At 35.5% G+C, this 16,635-nt stretch overlaps 1 protein-coding gene across 5 annotated transcripts in view; it reads left to right on the top strand.

Moving 5' to 3' along the window:
• Cnot6l (CCR4-NOT transcription complex subunit 6 like) overlaps positions 1–16,635 on the top strand; it is an 89,013-nt gene that overhangs the window by 46,982 nt on the left and 25,396 nt on the right. For all 5 annotated transcript variants that reach the window (XM_028873137.2, XM_028873140.2, XM_028873135.2 and 2 more), the window contains exons 6-7: positions 10,797–10,865; positions 14,547–14,704. In XM_028873137.2, coding sequence (XP_028728970.1) covers positions 10,797–10,865; positions 14,547–14,704 — 227 coding nt within the window. The remainder of the gene's footprint in view (positions 1–10,796; positions 10,866–14,546; positions 14,705–16,635) is intronic.

The following is a 16,635-nucleotide window of genomic DNA, read 5'->3' as shown; positions in this document are numbered from 1 at the left end:
CCCACAGCTGCTTATAAAATAATCACTCAAAAGCTCATATTAATTAAACTGCTCGGCCATTAGCTCAAGCCTACCACTTAAACTCAGCCCATTTCTATTAATCTATACCTTGCCACGTGGCTCGTGGCTTACCCTTAACTTACATCTTGCTACTCACCGTGGGTGGCTGGCAGCGTCTCTCTGCCTCAGCCTTCCACCTCCCAGAATTCTTCTCCTTGTCCCGCCTACCCTATCCTTCCTGCCTGGCTATTGGCCAATCAGCATTTTATTCATCAATCAATCATAGCAACATATATTTACAACATATAGGAGGACATCCCACAGCATGTGGGCAAGACTTTGTGATTTTCATGTATAAGTACTTTTTGTGTATGAAGCAATGTGATAAGAGTTTTAGTTACACTATCTTGTAGGAAGTTTTACATTTTAAAATTATTTATTATTAATACTATTGCTACTACCACTACTGAGACAGAGTCTTAGTGTGTAGCCCTGGCTGGTCTGGACATCATAATGTAGACCACGCTGGCCTCAAACTTTAGAAGAGATTCACTTGCCTCTGCCTCCTGAGTGTGGGAATTAAATGATGAGATCAATCATATATGCCACATATTAGGAGATGTCAAAGGAGGCCAGAACAGGGGTCAGATTTCCTGGAACTGGTTATAATTATGAGCTGTCTGATGTTAAATGCTGGGAACCAAATGCAGGTCCTTTGGAAGAGCAGCAAGTGCTCTTAACTGCAGAACCATCTCTCCATTTCCATGATCTTTACATTTTACAAATACAGACTTTGAGATAAAAATGGCTAGTAATTACAAGGCAATGAACTCAAGATTGTCATACTTCTAATTACTAAGATAAATAGTTACTAGTGACCTGAATTTGGTAAGATGACCTGCAACCCTGTTTATATATTTTTAATGGAAAAGATAATTATCAATAATGCCTAGACAAAGGTGATTTTGACTTTATATAAAAGTTTACCCATAGAACAATTCTGTTTCTCACTTTTAGTATAGTGTTCAGTAAATTAAATGTGATAATCAATGCTTTATTATAAAATTGGCTTTCTGTTAGTTAATTTTCCCAATTATAAGTTAACTGAAGTATTCTATCCAAGTTTAGATAGGCCAGGCTAAGATATGATGCAGGTTAAGTGTTTTAAATACTCTTTTGATTTAGTCTATGGGTCTAATTGGAACACAATTTCATTATAAATCAAGGTTTGCCTGTAGTTCCACTCATTGTACATTTATGGAAAATTTGCAGGCGGTCTTTTTGGTTTTTCGAGACAGGGTTTCTCTGTGTAGCTTTGCACCTTTCCTGGAACTCACTTGGTAGCCCAGGCTGGCCTCGAACTCACAGAGATCCACCTGGCTCTGCCTCCCGAGTGCTGGGATTAAAGCAGGCGGTCTTTTAAGAATAGCAGAATTACAGGGCAATAAAATAGTTATGTTCCATATGCAAATTTTTCTTACATAAGAAGGCTATTCTTGGACTGTCTTTTTTGTTTGTTTGTTTTTGTTTTTGTTTTTTTTTTTTCCAGACAGGGTTTCTCTGTGTAGTTTTGCTGCCTGTCCTAGATCTTGCTCTGTAGACCAGGCTGGCCTCGAACTCACAGAGATCTGCCTGGCTCTGCTGGGATTAAAGGTGTGCGCTGCCGCTGCCGCTGCCGCTGCCGCCGCCGCCGCCGCCGCCGCCACCTGGCTGGAATAATGTCTTTCTAAAAAATATACATATTTTACGCACACTTGTATGTGTGTGTATGTGTTTCATGAACATGAGTATATGGGTATGAATACCTGTGTGTGTACATGCTTTCCGAGTTGTCTTTATTACTCTCCCCCTTATTGAGTATCTGGAGACAGGATCAATCATTGAACCAGAACTGGCTTTTTCAGTGTGACTGGCTGACCAACAGTCTCTTGTGATATGCCTATCTTTGCCCCCAGTGCTAGTGTACACAGATATGCCTACTTTTTATGTGGTTCTGGGGATTTGAATCTAGGCCCTCATACTTGTAGAACATGCACTTTTATGTACTAAGACATCTTCCTGGTCTGCACATACAAAAATTATCTAGCCATTTGACTGAGCTGTCTTCCTGGCCCCTACACACACATTTATTTATTTTTGACAGGTTTCACTATAACCTTGGCTGGTGTAGAGCTCACTCTAGACCAGGCTGGCCATGAACTCACAAAGATCCACCTGCTTCCATCTCCCAGGTGCTGGAATTCAAGGCATGAGCTTCCATGCCTGACAGAAAGGTTTTTTTGTTTTGTTGTTGTTGTGTGTGGGTGTGTGTATGCCCTAGCACATGTGAAGTAAGAGATCAGGATGCTTTCTGTAGTCATTTTTCTCCCCTTTACCTAGTGAACCACTTCTCTTGCCCCTCTATAGTCTGTAAACAGAGCTAAAGAAATTGTGAGTTTCCTCATAGAGGTCACTGGTACTATTTCAGCTATACTCTCAAAATGAGCTTTATCATAGAAGACATCTTCCACCTCACAGGCAAAATGTAAGGTTAATAATAAGAGGAAAACCAGTTAATGTTATTCAAAGTGCTGTTGGCTCAAAGTGACTTGAATTTGAATGATGGAAGACAAATTAATAAACTTAATTTCAGAATCCTTTTAGTAAGAAATGCAGAATAGATCTAGAGATATGGGTCTGCTGGTAGACTGTTGGCCTGACATGCACAAAGCATTTGGTTTTATCCCCAACACTGCATAAACTGGGTATGATGGTGTACACATGTAGTCCTAGTCCTTGGGATCCAGAGGAAGGAAGATCAGAAGTTCAGGATCATCCTTAACTGCAAATTACAGGCCAGCCTGAGATACTTGAGATTCTGTTTTTTTTTTTTTTAAAAAAGAACTAGGGCCGGGCAGTGGTGGCGCACGCCTTTAGTCCCAGCACTCGGGAGGCAGAGCCAGGTGGATCTCTGTGAGTTCGAGGCCAGCCTGGGCTACCAAGTGAGTTCCAGGAAAGGCGCAAAGCTACACAGAGAAACCCTGTCTCAAAAAACAAACAAACAAACAAACAAAAAAAAAAAAAAAAAAGAACTAGGACTGTGTGAACGTTTGTTTAAGCTGTGTGTATACTATGCATGCTATTCCCAATTTACAGTAAATCTCTTTCTTATCTTTATCAATGTCACCAGTTAACTCAGCCATGTATATATTTTCAGGAGTACTTTGTGTAAGTCGTTTGGTGGTATCTTTGTTGCAAATACCCTTTCCTGTCCTTGGTTTATGAATAGAAATTTTAACATACTAAAATTTACTGGTTTGGGAGTTGGGATGGGTACTGGTGGTCCTGGTATTGGCCACATCTGTGCCCTCTCTAAGAAATTTTCCTTAGCATAAGATGATGAATGTGTTCTCTAGAAACACCTTTGCTTTACTTGTAAGAAGGTTATAACCTTCTTGGAATTGGTTTTTGCACAATAACACTCCCATGTGTATATTTTTTATTTATTTACTGATAATTCTATTCTTTCATTACTGATTTTTTTGGGGGGTGAGGTTTGAGACAGGGTTTCTCTCTGTATAGCCTTGGTGTCCTGGAACTCACTCTGTAGACCACCCTGGGCTCAAACTCACAATGATCTGCCTACCTCTGCCTCCCAAGTGGTGAGATTAAAGGTGTGCGCCACCCCCACCCCCCCAGCTCATTACTAATTTTCAATGCTGCATCAGAAATCAAGTGTGGAGAGGCTGATATAACTCTAGAGGAACTTGCCTAGCATTTACAGAGACCTGTGTTGGATCACCAGTTCTACATAAACTGGGTGTGGTGGTGGTGTATGCTTGTAATCTCAGCACTTGGAAGGTGGACAAGGGAGGATTAGAAGTTAAAGGTTGTCCTCAATTACATTTGAAGCTTAGCCTGAAATACATGGAAGCAAAGGAAAATGATTTTTTTTACTTAAAATTTTTTCATACAATATATTTTGACTGCCAGGCAGTGGTGGCGCACGCCTTTAATCCCAGCACTTAGGAGGCAGAGGCAGGCGGATCTCTGTGAGTTCGAGGCCAGCCTGGTCTCCAAAGTAAGTTCCAGGAAAGGCGCAAAGCTACACAGAGAAACCCTGTCTCGAAAAAAACATATATATATATGTTTATATATAGACAGTATTCTTTTCCATTATCCAAATCCTCCCCACTTTCCTACCCACCCAATTTCATGTTTTTTTCTTTCAAAACCAGAAACAAAACAAAAAGCAAAATAAACCAGTAAGACTAAAAATACCAAAAGAAGCAAAATGCCCACAAAAACAAAAGATGGCATCCTTTTTGTGTTTTCCAGCAACTATTCCTGGGCATGGGGACTGTCCAGGAGTGTGGTTGATATACCCAGTGACACTCCTTGGAGAAATGGATTTTCCCTTTCCCAACAGGCATCAATTGTAAATAGCTTCTTGGTTAAGGACTTTGTCCACCCCTGCTTCTTAGTGCTGGGACTTCATCTGGTTTGAATCCATGCAGGTTCTGTGGGTACTGTTACAGTGTCTATGAGCTTCTGTGTATGCTGTTACAGTGTCTGCAAGTTTCTGTGTGCACTCTTACAGTGTCTATGAGCTTCTGTGTATGCTGTTACAGTGTATGAGTTCATATGTATTTCAGTCCTGTTATGTATGGAGACCTGCAGATAGACGTGTAGAGATTAAGAGATTTGGGACACTCAGTCCTGAAAGGGATGTCTTTATCAAATCCCTCCCCTTGAGGTTCTTGGATCTATGCAGAAGAGGATCCTCGATGGAAAAATTTTAAGAACCAAGGTGGTGATAACTTCAAAATTAAAAAAAAAAAAATGAAGTGCCAATGTATATGGAATGGTTTTCAGCTTTTCTGTTCTCCCAGTCTTTAGGTAATCTAACAGTCTGATGACAGTAGTATAAAAAGTATTGTGATCAAAGAGAGGAAAACTTACCACTCTTCCTAGAATTGTTTGCATTTATGGTTGAGTCAGAATTGCTACCAGCTCTTTTCTCCATTGTTGTTATCAAGTTTTGTTTTTGAGGATATACTGATTTCATAAAATTTGTTAAGAATTGTATTATTTGGGAGAGTTTAATTTTGTTTTTGTTAGGCAGAATATATATCTAGGCCTGAAGTTTTTTTGCAAGATGTTTTAAACTATTGCTTTAATTTTTAAAAGTATTTAATGTGTATGTGTGTTTGCCTTTCTGTATGTATTTGCACCACATGTTTGCAGTGCCTACAGAGATCAGAAGAGGCCATTGAATCCCTTAGAATTGTAGTTACAGATGTTTGTGAGCTGCCATGTGGGTACTGGGAATCAAAACTGGGTTCTCTGCAAGAGTAATAAATGCTCATAACTACTGAACCATCTCTCCATCTAGACACATGTTAGTTATCATCTGAGACATATGCTGGCAGTGGCCATCATTTGGTTGCTGGTTTAATTTTCTTTAGTAATTATAGTACTATTCTGTAGCAAGAGTTTTCCTGCCTTGCCCACAGTCAGGACAAATCTTTGTCACCCGCCAGTCCCACAGCCGCTCAGACCCAACCAAGTAAACACAGAGACTTAATATTGCTTATAAACTGTATGGCCGTGGCAGCCTTCTTGCTAACTGTTCTTATAGCTTAAATTAATCCGTTTCCATAAATCTATACCTTACCACGTGGCTCGTGTCTTACTGGCATCTTCACATGCTGCTTGTCCTGGCAGGCGGCTGGCAGTGACTCCTTCTGCCTTCCTGTTCTTTCTTTTCTCCTCTCTGTTAGTCCCGCCTATACTTCCTGCCTAGCCACTGACCAATTAGTGTTTTATTTATTGACCAATCAGAGCAACACATTTGCCATACAGAACATCCCACAGCACTATTCTATTTTCTATTTCTGTTTCTAAAAGAAGTATTACCTGAAAATTACATTTTATATAACTCTTCAATCTTTTTTCACAAAGAGTTCAGAGTATCTTTTTATAGTGCTTTTAATATCCATAGGATGTAGAGTGATATTTTTTCTATGTGTGATATTAATATTTGCTGCTTTAGTTTTCTTTGTAGAAAGTCTTGCTTCTAGATAATTGTCAGTTTTTTCCTTGGGGAGAAAAACCCTAACTTTTGGCTTTATTGGTTATCCTTTATTACATGTTTATTTCCAGTTATCATTAATTTCTCAACTTTATTTCTTCAGTTTGCTGTTCTTTCTTTTATTTTTTCTCTTTTCTTTCTTTCTTTCTTTCTTTCTTTCTTTCTTTCTTTCTTTCTTTCTTTCTTTCTTTCTTTCTTTCTTTCTTTCTCTCTTTCTCTCTTTCTCTCTTTCTCTCTTTCTCTCTCTCTCTCTCTCTCTCCCTCCCTCCCTCCCTCCCTCCCTCCCTCCCTCCCTTCCTTCCTTCCTTTCTTTTTTGGTTTTTCGAGACAGGGTTTCTCTGTAGCTTTGAGCATTTCCTGGATCTCGCTCTGTAGACCAGGCTGGCCTCGAACTCACGAAAATCCGCCTGCCTCTGCCTCCCAAGTGCTGGGATTAAAGGCGTGCACAACTACAGCCTGGCTTGCTTTTCTTTTTCTGGTGTGTTCCCCCCCCTTCCCCCCAGACAGGGTTTCTCTGTGTAGCTTTGCGCCTTTCCTGGAACTCACTTTGGAGACCAGGCTGGCCTTGAACTCACAAAGATCCGCCTGGCTCTGCCTCCCGAGTGCTAGGATTAAAGGCGTGCACCACCACCGCCTGGCTTGCTTTTCTTTTTCTAACATCACGAAACCTAGGTCAATAATACCCATTTATGTCTGTCTGTCTGTCTGTCTCTCTCTCTCTCTAAATATCGGTTTTAAATGTGTCCCACAGGCTTCCATTTGTATTATTTTCATTAGCATCCAATTCAGCACTTTTTAAAAAACATTCTTTTGAAATTTATTTAACTTTATTTTATGTGCATTGGTGTCAGATCTCTTGGAACTGGAGTAACAAACAATTGTGACCTGCCATGTGGGTACTGGGAATTGAACCTGGGTCCTCTGGAAGAGCAGCCAGTGCTGTTAACTGCTGAGCCATCTCTCCAGCCCTTCAGCACTTTTTCTAATAGCCCTGTTTACCCTGTGAATCAGTTAGAATTTTATTTCTTAATTTTCATGAGAGTTCAAGCTAGATTTTTAGCTCAATTCTGTTTATTGTCGTTAGAGAACATACTCCTGAAGGTGGAGTTTTGCTGTCCTGACCACCTGCTCCCAAATATTCACTCAGAGGCTCAATATAAATTATAAACGCTTGTTCAATAACTCAGCCTTGTTGCTAACTAGCTCTTAAAACTTAACCCATTTCTATTAATCTGTGTTTTGCCCCCAAGGCTTGTGGCTTTTACCTCTGTCCCATTTTGTGTGTCCTATTCATTCTGTGTCTGACTGTTGACCTCTGACTTCAGCCTTCCTCATCCCATTGTTCTCAATTTGGCTTTCCTGCCTAACTTTATCCTGTTCAGCTATTGGCCAGTCAGCTTGTTTATTAAACCAATCACCGTGACATATATTCACACATTGTGCAGAAGGATTATTTCACAATAATACTCTTATTAAAAATTTTAAAACATTATGATCTAGCACATTCTTAATATTTTAGGTGTTAAATATGTACTCTGAATATGCCTCTTCAGTTGTGATGCAGAATTCTATATATACAAGTTTATGTTTGTTAATTATATTGTTTTCATGTGATGAATGTATATTAATAACTTTTGGTTTTATTCATTATTGTTAGACTGTTAAAATTGCAGATTTGTCTGTTTCTTATTACTTCAACTATTTAATTCTCTATGTTAGTTTCATTGTTAATATTTTTGGTATCTTCTTAATGTGTTTCCTCTGCTTGGTTTGGATTTATTTTGTTCATAGATAGTAACTTTAATTGTAAAGGAAATCTTCCTCTTTTAACAGAAGTATGTTCATGTTACACTTTCATTTTCACTCAGTTCAATATTTTATTTCCCTTGTGACTTCATCTTTGATCACTGAGGAATATAGATGTGTATTGTCCAATATGAGAGTGTGGTAGTTTTCCTAATTTGTCGATTTCTTGTTTAATTCTATGTAGGAACAATTGGATAACATATTTAAGACTTTGATTTTTTTAAATGTTAATTTTTCTGTGATCTAAGATATTGGTTATAATGTGTGTTCTATAGACTCTTGAAAAACATATATTCTGTAATTGGCAAATGGTGTAAAAATGTAAATGAGATCATATTAGTGATGGTACTAAAAATTCCTCTTATTTTTTCTAATTTCCCATCTGATAATTCTATTAAATGATGATAAGGAGTGAAAAATTCTCAGTTGTAATTATGCATTTTTAAAAATTGCTCTATTCATCTGTCAGCTTTTGCTTCTGATATTTTTTTTCAAGATTTATTTCTATTTTATGTGTATGAGAGTTTGCCTGCTTGTGTATATGTGTACTATGAGCCTGAGGAGGCTAGAAGAAGGCATCTGATGCCCTGAAACTAGAGTTGGCAGGTGGTTCTGAGCCACTGTTTGGGTTCTGGGCAAGTGCACTAAGTAACTTAAACTGCTGAACTGTCTTTGCAGCCTCTCTGATATTTTAAGCTCTGTTGATTGTCACATGTTTAGTGGATTGATCATTTCATTGTGTAAGGACTCTTTGTGTTCCTTTGTTGTTGTTCTGAAAAGTACTTTATTAGATACTGCTATAGCTGTTGTTGCTTTTTGAAAAGTTATTTTTTTTAAATTTCTGTATAGTATTTGAAGGATATGTAGAATAGTTGAGTCCTTTTTTTTTTTTATTCACCCACTAAGATTTTATTGTGCCTTTAAACTTTAAAGTCTAGGTAGCCATACTTGGTACAATAATAGTTATTATTTTTCCTTTGGCTGTCAAATATGATTTAAGAACTGATAGTAAAGTGGGTGATATTAATGTTCCTAATTTTATCTATTTCTTCTTTCTCTTTGATACCTTATTTTTTCTTCCCTTATATTTTTCTTTCTGTTTTGAGAGCTTCCTTTAGTATTGGCCTTTCTTTAAGGACAGATGTGTTAGTGACTAGTCTTTTAGTTTTTCATTGCATACTAACCTTTATTTCCTTTTGATCCTCTTCTACTAATCTCGAGCTCCCAGTAGTTAGTAGTATCTAGGACTACACGCATGCACCCATGACCAGCTCCTTGATTTCCAAAGAATAATTTTGCTACATAGATAATTTTCATGGAGCCGTCAAACAATGAAGTGCTTCTGTAGGCTTTCAGTGTAATTTGAATTGGTGTTCCTATAGGTAATCTGTTAGGTCTTTGATGTTTCTCACGTTTGTTTCTGTAATTCTCAGAAGTTTAATTACAATCTGTTTTGGTATAGATTTCATTAATTTTGGGATAGGGTTCCTCTTTGTAGACCAGGCTGTCCTGGATTTTGCTTTGTAGACCAAGCTGGCCTCAAAGCCTGCCTGTCTCCCTGTATTAGGATTAAAGGCATGTGCCATCATCACCTAGCATATTTTAAAAGTCTTTTTTCTCTTTTGTTTTTTTTTTTTTTAACTTGTAGCCATTCTTTCTAAATGTCAGTGATTTTTATCTTTTGTAATTTGTTTACTGTGTTCTCTCAGTGGTCTCAGTTCTGGTTCAAAAAGGTAGATTTGAAAAAGTCCTTACTTCTTGAGCGTACAGGTTCCTTCTTAGGAAATGATCTGTTTCAGAGGTAGCACAGCATCATAAATATTTCCTTCATCTTGGGGGCAGGGTGATTCTGGAAGGCTGAATTCTCCCGGAATCCAAGGTGATTGCAGGTTTAGGGTAACTATATGGAGACCTTTTGGGAACTTTGGGATAGGACATTCCAGAAAGTTGACAGTAAAGTACCTCAACTACTCCTGTCTTTATGTGCTCGGAGTCTGAAGAGGATGAGCTAGCTGCTCTTGCATTGCATTGACGTTATAAAACAGTAGAAGAAAGATCAAGTAGTGAATGTCTCATTAAAAAAAAATCAGTTTTTCTTTTTTTTTTTTTTTTTTTTTTTTATATACTCACTTTCTTTTTCTGATTTTTCCAGAGCTGGGGACTGAACCCAGGGCCTTGTGCTTTCTACCACTGCACTATAAACGCCCCCCAACCCCTCTTTTTCTGTTTTAAGATTTACCATAATGTTAAATTTTCACATAGCTTTGATTTTGCAGATGGGAACAAAGCAAAATCACTATGACCTACCTATGTAATTAAAACAAAAGATTTTGCTTAAGGCTTTAAATTTAAGGCATTTTTCATAAAATCATATGCGGAAATATCACTAATGAGTTTCTTAGTGTCCCTTTCTAATACCAGTTTTATGTTCTCTGCATAGCTCTTAGAAATTGAATTAAATGAGTTTGTTTATTGTGTTTGTGTATGATGTTTGTGGATACTTGCAAAGGTCAGAGGACAATTTTCAGAAGATTCCTTTCACCTTTCTCTTGTTTCAGCCACTGCTGTGATACTCCATGCTCTCTGGCCTTTGAGCTTCTAGTGGATTCTATGGCCTCTTCTGTTCTACAGGAGTGCTGGGATTACTTATGCAGAGAGATAGTGCTTTTTACATACCCTCCAAGAATGAGGATTGAATTTATTCAGGATCTGACAACAGGAACTTTTACGAATTGATTCCTGCATATCTCTTAAATATCTTTTAGTTCATTTTGAAGTCTTAATTAAATTCTAGGATTTGATTTTTAAGTCCTTTCATGGGCCACTATAGCCAAATAGTAAATTGGTATTAGAAACTAAATGATACTGATTTTACAAACATATAGGATTATCTTATGTTTAAATTTTTTTCTTTCAGTTCATCCAGAGCAGCTTCCTCCGAGGCCATGGATTACATTAAAAGAACGAGACCAAATTCTGCCATCAGGTAAGTTTTCTCATCTTTGGCCTTTAAAATAAATACTTATTTGAGCTGTGTGGTAATAGGTTTTCATTTTATCCATCAGGGTATAGATGGGTTTCAAAGTATTGCTAGATGGACTTTTAAAAAAGCCAACATTAAGATAGTCTTACTGTACAAGTAAACATCTTGAATCTTTTACATTGGTGCATTGGGCTAGAAAATTACTCCTTGTGTTGCAGCTTTTGAGAGGCCTTACATAATTTAAGAAAAATGAGCAATAATGAACTTTCTTTTGAAAAATTTTGAATTTCTTTCATAGTTTATCTTCCTTGAAATGAATACTGTTGATACTTAATGTTTAAGTTAGCTTAGTGGAAATGTCAAGATTGGCTGTAGAAATGGTTCAGAATATTTCATAACTCTAAGGACATAACCTGGCATGTCTAGAATAGTAGTAATGTATGAAACTTACACCATTATGTCTTTGTGCAGACCAGGTAACAGTTTGAGATTTTTGTAGGACTTCCTACTACTGCATGTTAAGACATTTTAGGTTTGAAAATTCTACTTAAAATAAGCTGTGAAGGGACTAGAGAGAAGACTCAGTGGTGTTAAGAGCACTTGCTGGTCTTGAAGAAGACCTGGATTCCATTTCTAGTGCCCACAGGACAGCACACAACCATCTGTAATTCCAATTCCAGGGTAATCTGGTTTTCCCTTCTGGCCTTCAGGCACCGAGACTGCATGTGGGATACATATACTTTAAAATCTTTTTTTAGAAGCTGAATTATTGTTTAAGTACCTTTTAAATCACATCCACAAGCATTTTTATAATACTTAATTTCATTCCAAAATTTGATGAAACTTTTCACTTTCATAGGATAGACTAGCCACTGGGTCCTAATACTTTAATGATTTTTAATGGGTCTGTTAGAGTTAGAAGTTACTAGCTACATTTTGAACAATACAAACTCTTCAGTTCTGAGGTTTTGGTTTTTCCTGTTTTTAAATTTTTTTTATTTTTATTTTTCTTCTAAGACAGGGTTTCTCTGTTATGTAGGTCTGACTATCCTTGGAACTTGCTATGTAGACCAAACTAATGTGACAGAGATAACACTTGCCTAACCTCCTGAGTGCTGGGATTAAAAGTGTGCCACCACACCTGGCCTTTTGGCTTTTTTTTTAAACCAGAATATTTTCGTATTATGTTGAATGTATAACTTCTTCATGGTTCTCTTTATATTTTAATGATGCTGAGAAATAATTCTGTGCAGTAGAGTTTTGTGTCTTCCATAGGTGTAGAAAAACAACATCAGCCTGTTAAGTAGACATTGTTTCAAAATTACCACAAATAACACTCGTTTTAGCATGATGCATATTAAGTGATCTAAGTAAAAGGAACACTTAAGTTTTCCAGAATGCCTTGGGTTAGGTGGATTTATTTTATAATTGATTTTCTGTAGTGTGATTTTTGTGCTTCCTACTCTAAGATCATCTTTTTTTTTTTTTTTAATGGAAGTCTCTTTTACCTCCTTAGTTAGATTTTCATCTTGTGTTAAGTGAAATTAAGCCAGATGCTCAAATGTAACTACTTCATGCTTTCTCTTATTTTGCAAATCCAGACTTAAGAAGAAAAAAAATTCACATAAGACATAAAGGTAGAAGGGTAGAAGCTATGTGGGAAGAGGAAGGAAACCTTACAGAAGGGGATTCAATGGGAGTGGGGGGCAGTTAGATGAGGGGGTGAGTATGAATAAAGTATCTGATGTATGCAATGTCAGAATGAAACCCATTATTTTGTACAATGAGCATATACTAATTAAAATAAAAATGTAAAAATGAGTTATATTAAAAAATAAGCATAATTTTTGAGCTCTTTAATCCCCTCTTTGAACACAAATGAACATAATTTGGAAGAAAAGCTTCTACTATTGCAAAGCTACATTTTTATTAAGAACAGAAAATACATAGAGAAAAATACAAACTAGTCAGTGAATTCCTAAAGTAATATATTCTTAGGGTTAAAAAAACTAGTAAAGATTCTTCTTAGTGTGTGGTTGGAATTGCCTGAATAGATTTTAAGTGTCAACATTGAAAATGCCTTTTTCTTCTGCTGAATAGAGAGATGTGTATAATAACTCATTATAGTTACGAGTGATTTATAATAAAATTATTATAATCATTAACTATGTAGTAATCAAGACCAGTTAGTGAAAAATCTTCCAGATAGAAATGGAGTTTAAGAAAGTTGTAATAGTGGCTTAATTAATTTTCTCTTCCATTTAAAACTTGTAAACATGGCATTGATGTGGAGTTTAGTCTTTGTTAGACAAATTATAACTACTAGACTTGTCTAGGAAAATCTTACTTCACAAAGTCTTGGATATGAACAAAGCCAGTAATAATCTGCCTTACTTCTTTTCCTCTTCAAACTGGTATTCCAAATCTGGAGAGGCAGAATATGGTTAACTCAGGATGCTTCACTTCACAATGTAGTGGCTTGGGAATGGTTCTGGGTCATTTCCAAAGTAAATACAGAGGATATAAATAACTCCATTTGAAACTTGGCCTTCATTATACAAAGGGGCCATGAACCAGATACTTTACTATCTTTCCTATTCTTGAAACTGAATCCAATTTAAACAAATGTTACTTCACCTTGAATTGCTTACAAATTTATTAAATCAGTGGTTCTCAGTCATGTAGGTTTGTTATAACCAAGTGCATCTCTTTTGAAAATATGCATCCAGGAAGCTAATGCACTGACTTAGTATAGAGTTATATCCTCCTTGGTATCAGTTTTTGTTGTTGTTCATGATTTTTTAAACCTACAAAGTGATTCTAATGGGTACCCAAGATGGAGAATTATTGAGGAAAGACAGGCCTTTTTGTAGTTTAATATGCATGTTAATTTGGGTCAATTCAGAATTTTGTTAAACTTTAGTTCCTGTTTCACAGACATTTAGGGGCCAGAGTTGTGAATTTCTAAGCATCCAGGTGATCATTGATGCTGCTAGGCCTTAGAGCATATTTTGGAGTAGTGAGGGCATCTAGATTATTAGTTTGCTTACAGTTTGTTTGTTTTTTTTAAAATAAGTCAGAATCTTACAAAATGATAATTTTATTTCAGAAATTTACATTAGATTGGCAAAAAGAATTCTTGTATGGCTAAATTTTTGTTAGTTCAGTCCCTTCTGGCTCAGATTAGTGGGAGTAATAATACATCCCCAAAATATTAACTAATGATATTTTGATGTGAATGAAATTAGAACCTTTTAATTATAATGAGAGTAAAATTTGCTTTTGCTTTAATTAAACTAAACCCTTTTCTCAGTAAATCACATGCAAACAATACTCTGATTTTCAAAATTTGAATTTATTGATTTCAAAATTTTGAATCTAGATAGTTAAATCCAGACTATTAAACAAACATTGGTGTAATGTATTTCAGTGAAATCATCAGGTAACACTTTAAGTGAAATTGTCTTAAACTTAAAAGGTAAAAGTCATAGAAAATCCTACTACCTCTGAGAAATCCTGCATTCCAAATGAAACAGGAAAATACTTCAGAATTTACTTCTGGCATTTTGCCATAATGATATATGAACTGTATTTGTGTGCTTATGCAGGTATATTCTTGATTAACAAAAAGTTGCCTAATTTCCTCCCTTTTGTCTGTTTTTTTTTTTTTCTCTTGCTTCTTAGCATCATTCACGGTTATGTGTTACAATGTGTTATGTGATAAATACGCTACCCGGCAGCTATATGGCTATTGCCCGTCCTGGGCATTAAACTGGGAATACAGGAAAAAGGGAATTATGGAAGAAATTGTTAACTGGGACGCAGATATCATTAGTCTTCAGGTAACACTATAGAAATTAAATTGTGTTTAATTTAAAGGTGGACTAAAAATAATAAAAGAACCTTTCTCTGGGAGATAGCCTGTGTTCAAAGCACAACTCAAAAGGAATAGTTCGTTCCTTTAAAGAAAGGGATAATTTTAAAACAGATTAAGAGATTGACACAGTGTAACTATATTGCTGACCAAGGACACACATGCACTTATTTTTATTTACTATTTTCTGAAATTAATGTTGACTCTTAATGCATATTAACAATTCCCCTGTGAATAATTTATCATAATTACTCATAGAGAAAATTGCAAAAAGGTTACTAGTCTTTCAGGAATATACGTTTTATTTAGAGTTAAGTTCAGAAGAAAGAGTTTTCTCAAAACTGTTCCTTAAACATTTAAAAAACTGCACAGTAAATCATAAATTTTCTTACTTTATAAACTATCTTAAAAATTTAGACTTACCTAATTTTGTTTCTTTTTTTTCCAGTACATTTATATAGATCTATATTAGTAAATTTTTTTTATTTATTTTTCAAAAATAATTTAAAAATCCCTTTCAATTCTTTTAAAGTCTTGTTAAGGACTCAGATCTCAGTAGTTGGACCACTTGAAGAAGGACCCAGTTGTACAAGTTATGTAGCCTTGAATTAGAGAGGAATGCTTTAGAGTCTTCTACTTAATAACACTATATTTATTGAATTTAACTGAAGAAGAAATATATTCTTTTGAGATTTAAATTCCTTTTCAACATATTTCAACTAGTTTTTAAGTAATTTTATTAATTTCAAAGCATATCAAATGTTTCTGTTTTAAAAATTTTAAACTAACAAATAATTATCTATATTTATTAGATAGTATGGTATTTTAATTTATCAGTACAATGTGAAATGGCTAAGTCAGGCTTGTTCATCTCCACCACCTCAAATAGTTGCCATTTCTTTTAAAGAAGCTTTAAAATTATTGTATTATTTTACACATTTTCAATGTATCCTGGGCAGAAAACTGATACCTTGCTTTTTGTTTTTGTTTGTTTTTTGTTTTGTTTTTAGCGACCAGTTATGCCTACATAGTGAGACCCTATCTCAAAAAACGAAAACAAATAAGGACACAGTTTTTTAAAATAAAATAAAGTAGCTTGGTAGTTTTGTTTCTTTATTTTGTATTTTACACTACCTGAAACATAACAAATAAAAATGTTTAAAGAGTAAATGTTCTTATAAACAGTAAGAAGAACCAGAATTGGGGGAGAAGAAAACAAGTGAATTAGGCTGTGGTTCACTGTCTAGCTTTTGCTTTAGTATTTATAGTAGGAACATGCTTGTGCCTGTGTGAGTGAATGTAGTTTGAAAGATAAATCAGAATCTATGAAAACTATGTAACAGCCATAATTTATTATAAAGTATTCTAGGAAAGCTGAAAAATTAGAAAATATGACCAAGGAAAACATGCACTCCTACACATCAAAGAACTAGTATGTTAAAACCTCTGGAGTATTTTAATGTATGCTATTTTTGTTCGTTTTAATTTTTAATTATTTCAGTTATTTTTAATAAAATGAGAGATTCTGCTATTGATATTTTGTTTATTCACTTAATGCAGTTTTCATGTTACTCAAATTCTTAAGTATGTGAGTATAATTATCGGAATACAATTTTCCTACTGTAAGACTGTTAGTCACTTACAGGTTTTCGCTATAAAAGTAGCTGTTAGCACTTTTATATATAAGTCAGTGTCATCACTTCCACATTTGATTATTTCATTTGGAAAGATTTGTTTAAAATGTTCTATGGATCAAAGAATAAAGTCTCTAAATTACTAAATTAGCACATTTTTATGATTGCTATTTTTAAAACTTTCTAAAATTTTAGATTTTTGTTGTTGTTGATTCTGTCACACTCCAGGTATTGTTTCTTTCTACCACAGTTTAAGAAGACTAAG

The sequence above is a fragment of the Peromyscus leucopus genome, chromosome 10 (assembly GCF_004664715.2).
Source record: "Peromyscus leucopus breed LL Stock chromosome 10, UCI_PerLeu_2.1, whole genome shotgun sequence".
Lineage (NCBI taxonomy): Eukaryota > Metazoa > Chordata > Mammalia > Rodentia > Cricetidae > Peromyscus > Peromyscus leucopus.
This window is presented reverse-complemented; position numbering and strand designations above follow the sequence as displayed.